This window comes from Trichoplusia ni, chromosome 27, assembly GCF_003590095.1.
Source record: "Trichoplusia ni isolate ovarian cell line Hi5 chromosome 27, tn1, whole genome shotgun sequence".
Lineage (NCBI taxonomy): Eukaryota > Metazoa > Arthropoda > Insecta > Lepidoptera > Noctuidae > Trichoplusia > Trichoplusia ni.
Window position 1 is genome coordinate 4,495,908 of NC_039504.1, and position 10,594 is coordinate 4,506,501.

Below are 10,594 nucleotides of genomic sequence, written 5' to 3' on the forward strand. Positions count from 1 at the left end.
CAGGCTCTCCGCGCACATTTGCCAAAGAGTTTTTTTCTTAATTGCCAAGCCTTTGTCTAGATGTAGATGTTGTTGGCACCGCGTCGTGTGCTCTCTGCTTTTTGTTGGGACACGCTAGCGCTGAGCACTGCGCGCACGTTACGGGCAAGTAGCCTATTTTGTTTTAGGACGGTACACATTTGTTGGAAGCTATTTTGTAAAGGGAAAAAATTGAAATCTCAATTAAACACAGTTTTCTCTAACATTTTGTAGACAATTGTAGCGATTTTCTGAAATATCTTCAGCATCAAGTGTGACTATTTTAAATAACTAAAAGTAATTACAGAATTTTATTCGAACATTTTCTCTCTCCTACAACTATAACAAAGGTTCTAAAAATAATTGTTATGTTAAGTAACGTCATTATGTCTTCCTCGAAAGCTCCCCCTGAATCTTAAATGAGGATGTTAATTACGCGTAAAATCATGCGTTTACCCGTCTTTACGTCATTAGTTTTCGAAATTGACTTCCAGTATTCAACATCACCACAAAATATATCTTAAATCTTCCTAAAAGACCCTTTGGACTTTTGAAACGTTAGAATAAACTTGACAGATACAGTTACTTAAGAGGATTCTAATTGAATGTACCGAAACAGAGCAAAGAGCAGTATTAATAGATCACCTTTTTCATTATCTAATAAAGTCATGTAACCTCTATAACGAAGGACTTCGTCGTGTGACCTCGCTGACCCTCAAGAGCTGACACCTGCCGCCAATCGATTTAATTAATTCCGGATTGCGCTCAATGAGTTACGGCGTCTGTCTCGGAGGTGGCCTTGGATCGTGGTCGTGTCGAATGGGGAGGCGGATGTGTGATTTCTAATTACAGAAATGGAGAGAAAAATAAAACTATTTAAATGGAATGGTTTTTTTTTCCTGATATACATTACATGTAATGGCCAGTATGATTAATAAAAAGAAGACAACTTTCTGCGTTGAAAAAGAAGTTGAAAGATACAATTACGGGATTGTCAAGAAGCTTATTTTAGAATTTAATAGAATATCTAGCAATTGCGCAAAAAAACAATTAACACGGTAAGCTTTCCGATATCAGTTCCAAAGAAACCTTAATTAAAGACAGTTTATATTCACAAGCGGCATGTAAATCACTTTACAATACTCGTATTTCTTCCTCGAAATACCATTCGCGCAAACGTGGAGTTATATTAAATTAGTTTGTAGCGGAGTAATTCGTCCTTCGCCGGTATGCCGCGGAATTTTGATAATGCCTTCGTCGAGAATTTGCGTAACTAGCGAGTTGCGTGTCGCGCTGTATTCGCGAAAATGGCAATGTTGCGACGAATTCCCCTGATCCATAACCTTGTGAACAACGCTTGGAAAATGCGGACAAATAGCTGCAGCGGAAGGGTTCAGAGACGTGTGTGCGAAGCATAAACATCGTAATTCGATGCAAAAGTACAGTTTAATTAAACTCTCTAACCTTGACTGTGTCGAGCGTGGGGCACATTGGCACACGGCCGGACACGAAAACTGAGGGCTTTACGAGGTACTGCCCATAAATAATAGTGTAATCAATTATTATTAAGCGTATCCAATAATACCGTTATCCAGTACAGTTGTTAAGTTAATTGCCTAATAAAAACCTCAATTAAGTTCTTTTTTATCCATTCTGTTGAATTGAGCTTTTCCAGTCCGATTTATTTCCCCTACATTTAAATTACCTGCATCTAGTCTGAGGTTTGTACCACATTAGTTCGGCCGCGCACCAACAAACACGCGACAATTTATTTAGAGCGAGCAATTTAACTTTTGCTGAACTTATATTATGCAAACTAAGCGAGTCGTTTTAATTTAAATATTCAGTAAATCAGTTAGTGTGCGCTCGAGTGTGCTTCATAATAAATGTTTGTCGCTACACCACTCCAGGGCTGAAAACTTTTGGTAGGGAATGTTGAAAATAATTCACACTATCAAAGGCATAGAAAAAATATCGGTGTTAAAGGAAATCGAGTTTCAACAGTAAGTCAATAGAATGGAACACATTAATTCTTCAATCCCTTCTTAAAGCTAGCTTTAGAAGGCAAAAAAAAATATTCGTCATTATATCATAAGGATATTAATAGAAAGAGGTATGCAACATAGGACTAGTCAAGTTTATCTCGCTGTAAACATGTGAAACCTCGCGAAGTGCCTTCGTCTGTCACGGCTAGCGGAGCGCGGGCGGCGGCGGGCGCGAAGTGACTTGAAACAAAGGACTGCGTTAACGTAGATTTACTCCTCACATTCGGCGGTGACGCGGGCTTTGTTTATTGGCACCCATTTGTTTACGCTCTGTCTGTAGATTACATATAGGCTTGTCTGCGTCGAGAAAAGATGGTGTGCGTCATTTTCTTGTGGGTTTATTTTTGAGCTCTTTCTTTTCTGTTAAATAACAACGCTTGTTTCTAATGATTTCTAGAATACCAATTAAAATTTAATTTAATTGTAAATTGAAACTAAAACCCAGATCTGCAAAACATTATAATACATAGGTACGTCAAAACTTCTCTATTCTACCCTTATATTACAGTAATATGGTTGAGCTTTGCGCTGCATTTCCCAGAAGTCCATACAATATGAAACTCTACACACATTTATATTCAGTGAGTAATATATTCATGGCAGCAGCGCCGCGCCTGTCATTATACAATTGCTTTCAATGACTTTTAATTTATGCACAAACACCCCTTTGTTAGGTTTCCGCAGCCATTTTGCTAACGATTTTATATTTCTGCGTAGAAAAGGGTTTTCTTTTATAAAAATATTAAACGGCAGAGTCCTCGACCTGATTTTTTTATTACTTAACTGAATCCTTGTGCCCTTTGTAATTATATGGGGTTTTAAAATAGTAATAAAACTTTATTCCTCAAATAATGAACATAAGGTACTATAAACTATAAATATTCTTTTTAATTAAAATACCTTACAAAGTACGGAGATATAAAGTCAGTTCAGCATAACGCAGGTATTACAGACCAAACCTCACCATTAACCTCCGCGACCCAAGCGACCTCACGAAGGTCGACTTGGAGAGGGTGGATAATTAAAACACTTGGAAACTAATATTAAGCGCGTATAATATAGTAAACCACAGTGCTTGCTGCTCACAACAAAAAAATTAATTCTCCGACATTTATAATATCCCGTGTAACGAAACCATAGCGCGATCTAAATCGATTCCAACGCCATCTATCGAGGTATCGTGTAAACTTTTACGTTTTATATTCCCTTTGATCGCGCTATGATTCCGTTGACCTATAATTACGTAGACATTCCGCCCACCAAGGACATTATGGCGAATGTCCTTCATCTGCCTCGCTTATCTATTACATTCTCATGCAGGTATAGTACAACCAAAAAAATTAAAACTAACAATTTTGTTTCTTACACACTAAACCGATACCTTATTACCTTATTTTAAAATCCTTAAAACTACTTAAATAAATCTTACTATTAATTGGCTACAGGTAATACACACACCCTTGACGTAGGTCTTTTTATGGTGGACAATTTTGTCCTTATTGTGACCACACGTGTTAACCCATCTGAACCCGGATGTTTAACTTCCACTCTGCCCAACAACCACCTGCCAGGAGGCATATTGTCCTCCTTGACCAAAACTACATCACCCACCGATGGCTCGGGCGTTTTATTTTCCCATTTGTGACGTTGTAAAAATTGATGAAGGTAGTCGTTTGACCATCTTCGCCAAAACTCCTGCATCATTTTTTGAAGCAGATGCCATCGTCTTAAGCTGTTAACATTTGACTTTTCATAATTTGAATCAGGCGGTAAAACTAGTGGCTCCCCTACTAGAAAATGACCTGGAGTCAAAATGGTTAACTTATCCTGATCCTCGACATAAGATAATGGTCTGGAATTAAGACACGCCTCGATCTGAGCCAATACCGTCGTAATCTCTTCAAAGGTCAGCGTCGAATTGCCAATCACTCTTTTAAGATGATGTTTCGTGGATTTTACCCCGGCTTCCCAAAGTCCACCAAAATTGGGGGACTGAGGGGGGATAAAATGCCACTCCGTACCATTGTTCCCTAGTTCATCTGCCAATTCGGGATTACATGCTGACCTTTCTTCATTGAATAAATGAAGTAAATCGCGCGCGGCGCCTACGAAATTGGTCCCGTTATCACTGTGTAGTTCCGCACATCGACCCCGTCTAGCTACAAATCGCTTGAAAGCCGCCAAAAAACCCTTTGTGCTTAAATCGCTTACGGCTTCCAAATGCACAGCACGTGTGGCCATACATACAAACAATGCTATATAGCCCTTGTAAGACTTATTGCCGCGACCCTTGGACACTCTAATACTTATAGGTCCTGCGTAATCTACTCCGCTTCGCAGAAAAGGTTTAGCAGGTGTTACCCGAGAGGATGGTAACTGTCCCATAAGTTGTGTTCTGACCCTAGCTGAGTATCGGATACACTTCACACAGCTTCCCGCATATCTTTTAGCCAACGCCTTTATGCCTACCACCCAGTATTTTGACCGTAAGTATGTGACCATTAATTGCGGACCCCCGTGCATGGTTTTCTCATGTGCGTCTGATATTAAAAGTTTAGTTAGGAATGATTCCTTAGGTATTAGGATGGGATGCACTCTTCCATAATTTAATTGAGACATCTCAAGCCTACCTCCTACTCTAATTATTCCCTTCGGGTCTAAAAATATATTTAATGAATTTAGTTTTGAGTTTTTCTTTACTAACTTATTGCCCTTTAATTTTTCCAATTCCTTTGCGAATTCTTCTTCCTGGCACCTTTTAATACATATTTCTGTAGCGTTCTCCAATTCCTGTGTAGATAAAGACCCTTTACCTTTATCTAATGCCCCATTTTTCAAGTTTAAAAATCTACGACAGTAAGCTATAACGCGAATCATTCGTGACAACGAAGAAAATCTGTTCCAAAATGAAACATCTAAAGTACTCGTATGCACCTTGATTTCTTCCAAATGTGTGACAAGTTGTTTGGGTCTTCTAGACTCAACTACCGGTTCCTTTAGGAAATTTGGGCCTTCCCACCAGAGAGAGACCCTTGCAAGTTCCGACGGACATATCCCACGTGAAGCACAATCTGCTGGATTTTGTTTCGATGCTACATGAGCCCAATGGTGAGTATCCAACTTGCTCAATATGTCTGAAACCCTGTTGGCAACGAAAGTCTTCCAACGACTCGGATGACTATTCAACCAAGCTAATACTACTTCGCTATCTGTGAACGCGTGTAGATTCTCCTTTTTTATATCCATAACGTCGGCAACCTCCATAATAAGTTTGGTTAAAAGTACTGCCCCGCAAAGCTCGAGTCTAGGAATCGAAACTTGCTTTACAGGTGCGACCTTCGTTTTCGATGCTATTAAAGAAACGTGTATAAAACCCATATCATCAACTACTCTAAGGTATACAACCGCCGCGTATGCTAACTTAGAAGCATCTGAAAACCCATATAATTCTTGTTTTACTTTCATTCCCGTGTTCAACCAACGTGGCACTTTTATATCAACTAAAGAAGCTAAGTTTTCACGGTAAGTAACCCATTCTTTTAATAAATTCTTTGGAACTTCTTCATCCCACTGCAGCCCTGCTAACCACAATTTTTGAATTAATGTTTTTGCTACTATTATGCTTGGTGCTAACCACCCCAGTGGATCAAACAATCGTGTAATATCCGCAATAATTTTTCTTTTTGTTGCAGGTCCAGCTATTGGCTTAAGCTCCAGGGAGTATTGGAAGCAATCGTCGCGCGCATTCCAGGTAAGTCCTAAGATTTTTGTTAATTCATCTATTTTAATCTGTAACGCTTCATCATTTCCATCTCTAATTTTATTTAATAATCCTTGACAATTGCTTTTCCATTTTTGTAATTCAAATCCGCCTTTACCTAGTATTTTGGTTATATCCGTATAAATTTTAAATGCATCTTCTTCAGTTTCAGCTCCTGACATTAAATCATCCATATAGAAATCGCTTACTATTATTTTGGCCAGATCTAAATTGTCCCCGCATTCATCAGCTGCAAGCTGTTGAAGAGCCTTCACAGCTAAGTATGGTGCCGAGGCTGTACCGAAGGTAACCGTTATCAATTCATAAGCCTTTATTTCCTTTTCAGGATCATCCCGCCAAAGTATTCGTTGTAATGGAGTATCTTGCCTATTAACTAAAACTTGTCGGTACATTTTCACTATATCAGCCACTATACAAATTTGATGTACTCTCCAGCGCATAATGATATGACGAAGATCGTCTTGCAAAGCTGGGCCAACCATTAAATCATCGTTCAGTGACCGCCCGTTATTGTACTTACAGGAAGCATCAAATACAACACGCACCTTTGTTGTTTCTCTATCCTCACGGACTACAGCGTGATGAGGTAAGTAAACTCCCCTTATACTATCCCTATCTGATACTTCTACCATGTGATTGAGACTTAAATATTCTTGTATCACCTTAGCGTACTCAACCTTTAATTTATCATTTCTCGCTAACCTTACTTCTAACCCTTTCAGTCTTTTTTCAGCGATCCCTTGGATTCAACGCCTTGATCGACCAGGTTTGTATTCCGTACCGGCAACTTTACGACATATCTGCCGTCCTTATTCCTTGTCGTCGTTGTCTTGAATAGTTCTTCACATTTGGTTTCTTCCTCCGTGAGCATCCTTTTTGTTCCAGATGGTTCCTCTAATTCCCAGAATTTCCTCAACAATTCATCATCCTGGACACTGGAGTGCATCACGGTAATGTGTGAATGAAAAATAGACTCAGGATCGACTGCACAAGCTCCCGATAATATCCACCCAAAGGTGGTATCTTGCGCTAATAAATTTCCATTTATATTTCTTTTAATTCCCTCCTGGATAATTTGACTGTAAACCTCAGCACCCAATAAAATGTCAATTTTATTGGGTCTGTGGTATTCAGGGTCAGCCAATTCATTATCGGTCAAGTCTACCCACTCTATCCTAGCTACTTTCGTACCTGGGAGAAGGGCAGTGACTGACTTCAAGACGTAAACATTTACCTTTATTTGGAAATGTGGGTCTATTCTTGACCTCAAATTAATATCAACCGTATACTTAGACGTTAAGCTTTCACCCCCTACACCTGACACAGTGTGCCTTGATGGCTTTTTCTTTAAACCTAGATATTGAACCAGAGATTCCGTAACAAAAGAACCCTGTGATCCCTGATCCAATAACGCCCTTGCCGTATAATAAGTCCCATTCCTCGACTCAGCCTTTACTAAAGCTGTTGCCAACAAGACAGTTTTACTGTTTCCCGTCGCGAGACATGAGACTACCTGTGTTCCCGATTCTTTCGCTTTACAAGCGTCCTTATTTCCCTCGTAAATTCCCGATGAGGTTTCCGCGCGAGCAGCACTACCACCTTCACCAATTTCCGACCCTACAACACCTTGTTGGTGTAACAATGAATGGTGGCGTCTTTTGCACACCTGGCACCTGAGAGTGTTTTTACAATACTTAACAGAGTGGTTGCTAAGCAGGCAGATGAAACATAATCTGTTGTTTAGAACAAAGTTCCTCCGAGATTCCGTACTTTCCTTAATAAATTTTGGACATGAACTTATTTTGTGCTCACCTGCACAAAAGGCACAAGATACCCTTTTATCGTTAACTACGTGTAAGACCCGTGTAGTCTTTGGGACCCTCTCTTCTTTCGTTCCTAAATTCTCTAAAGCCCTAAAACGGTTAACGAGGAATTCTTTCAGTTCCTCGAAAGTAGGAAGGTTGTCCTTAGGATCAGATGCTACCTTCAACTCCCATGCCCTTCTAGTTACCTTATCAAGCTTCTCAGTGATAATATGTATAATCAAAGTTGAGGCAAGATCTATATCTAAATTTTTTATGGATTCTAAACAATCAGTTGTGGTACTCAGAAGCTTTTTAATATCCGTTGCGGACTCTTCAATTATGGCCTTTTGATTAAATAAAGTTTTAACTATCCCGTTTGCCAAAAATCTTTTATTATTGTACATGGACTCTAGTTTTGTCCAACTAGTACTATAATTATCTGCGGTCACCTGTACATTCCTTAATAAGAGTTCCGCCTCCCCAGTTAAATACCCTTTCAAATAATATAATTTCTGAGCATCATTCAATTTATTATTTTTATGAATTAACCCCAAAAACAAATCTCTAAAGGTCAACCACTCCTGATATTTACCAGAAAACATTGGTATTTTAACCTCCGGCAACCGAAAATTATTTTCTTCTTTACAACTACTACTAAGACCCGGGCTACTATCATTACTAGATACACATTTATTTTTTCTTAGAATCTCTTTCAGAGTACTTTTGAATTGCACATATAATTCCTCTACTTCATCGTAAACACAATCTTTATGGTAAGTAGAGCTGGATAATTCAGATTTTTTAACTTCGCTTATTATTTTAACATGAGTATTATAGAAAAGTTGCCATAGTTGTTCTAAACTCTCTAAGCGTGTTTCAATGTACGATACAGTAAGTAGATCTTTTGGGCATTTTTTAAAGTTAATCATAGCCTTATTAATTTTGACTTTTACGTCTTCTTGGATATCCACTAACGAATCCATTTTATAAATACAATATTAGACGTAGACACAAACACAAATAAGACAAAAAACACAACAATAAATCTAATACTACAGCACAAATAACACAAACTAATACGCTAAACTTAATGTCCACTAAGTAGTTATATTCTTCTCGCACTTGATCCGAACACAAACTTAAATTCCCGAAAATTTTACAAGTCTTTTTGAGTTCAATTTCTATACCAAATCGGGCATAGGTTCCCCGTCCCAACCACTTTTTCTTAAAAACTATTACAAGTCCAAATTACTATTGTTGAAAGTACTCACGGTTTTTTCACCATACACTCACTGACACTGATACGGTGGCGCCCTCTGTGCTACGGCGTTCACCTTCCTGCTTGCCTCCCTCGCTTCGCCCTCCGGCTGCTGCTATCACCAGTAGTGCTGCTCCACGCTCCACTGGATCCTCCCTGCACCAACCGGTCTTCCGTCTCCAGCTCCTGGCACCTCTCACCTGGTACCCACTGAAGGCTGATCTGGACAGCAATCCGCTGCCCAGTATCGAAGCGTAGGATGGTAGATTCTACCACTTCTGGAACCCGCCACAACACTCCCGACCAATCCGGCTCGAAGGACCATGAACGAAGGTCGACTTGGAGAGGGTGGATAATTAAAACACTTGGAAACTAATATTAAGCGCGTATAATATAGTAAACCACAGTGCTTGCTGCTCACAACAAAAAAATTAATTCTCCGACATTTATAATATCCCGTGTAACGAAACCATAGCGCGATCTAAATCGATTCCAACGCCATCTATCGAGGTATCGTGTAAACTTTTACGTTTTATATTCCCTTTGATCGCGCTATGATTCCGTTGACCTATAATTACGTAGACACCGACTCAGCTTTAATTAAAGAGACTAAGAAAATCTTGTAATTAGAAACACCGCAAGACTAATTCCCTTTCACGTGAGTCCCCGTACCTTACCTTAACGGTGAGCGTTAGTTAGACAGGCGGAGCCGGGGGCAAAGCCAGTAATTGCTCGATAAGAGCGTAAAACAGTCATTAAACGTCTCACAGAGGACATAGAGTGGTAATTAACGGAGTCCCAGTCTTGCCCAATACCGGCGATGTTTCAGCGAAGCTTGCGGAATAGACCCCTCGCTCGTCGACGACGTTCAGAATAGGGTCCTCTCAGGTCTCGTTTATAGAGACGTTCCAGTTTGTAGGTTATGTTGCGGTATGCTGCTGTTTGAACATGACAAAACTTAGCAAATGTATCCAGTATCTACGGTTTGTTTAGCAATAAACTGTATAAAATTCAAATTATATTCCAATGTAGTTTAGTTTCTATATACTGAGAAAATAATTACTAATGCTTAATCGAATTTACAAAGCCTACATTCAAAAGTACGTCGTCCAAGTTCAACGTCTTGGTTTAACTTCCTGATTACCGGCACCCTTTATAACTTATTGACCTAGTTAAAAGTTTACTGTCAGAAATCAATACTTACACAGGCTAACATTCCTTTTCATGTAGCGTTAATGAGTAGTATTCGAATCTCGAGTTATAACATCGTAGGTATATTATAAGTATGAGACGGAACAGCGATGGAAACGATAAAATTAAGTGTTATTAATAAGGCGAGTATTATCGGAAACGTAAGGTGTAGTGTTGTGCGGCCGCTCCTCTGTAAGGACATCATTCCGCAGTCCGCATTGTTATTCATCGGGCGACCTCCTTTGTGACGTTTTAGGAGCATGCGATGCCGCATCTTCCCTCTCCCTCACACATGTGGAATAACGCGTTAAACACGTGAAACGGGCGATGTGGTGCGTGAGTTTTGCGCTATGAGCTTGTTCTGGAGTCCTTCGCTCCTTCTCGCTTGCCTGTGGATTTCCGCACGAGTGCGAGTGGGAGGTGAGATTAGCGCAACAGTTGTCGCACGTAGTATCGATCGTGTTCGGGCCACGTGCGGTGCCCGCCTCTTGTACCA

General features: G+C 39.7%; 1 protein-coding gene across 1 annotated transcript; it reads right to left on the reverse strand.

Annotated features, from left to right (window-relative positions):
* Positions 1–3,502: 3,502 nt before the first annotated feature.
* LOC113505854 lies at positions 3,503–6,579 on the reverse strand. Its single transcript, XM_026888694.1, has 2 exons — positions 5,442–6,579; positions 3,503–3,586 (listed from the first exon to the last, which is right to left on the reverse strand). The coding sequence occupies exons 1-2, from the start codon at positions 6,474–6,476 to the stop codon at positions 3,578–3,580; spliced, it is 1,044 nt and encodes a 347-aa protein (XP_026744495.1). The 5' UTR covers positions 6,477–6,579; the 3' UTR covers positions 3,503–3,577.
* Positions 6,580–10,594: the final 4,015 nt, after the last annotated feature.

Excerpts from the sequence above, each read along its gene's own strand:
- LOC113505854 (XM_026888694.1), bottom strand. The coding sequence starts at position 6,476 with ATGGTAGAAGTATCAGATAGGGATAGTATAAGGGGAGTTTACTTACCT.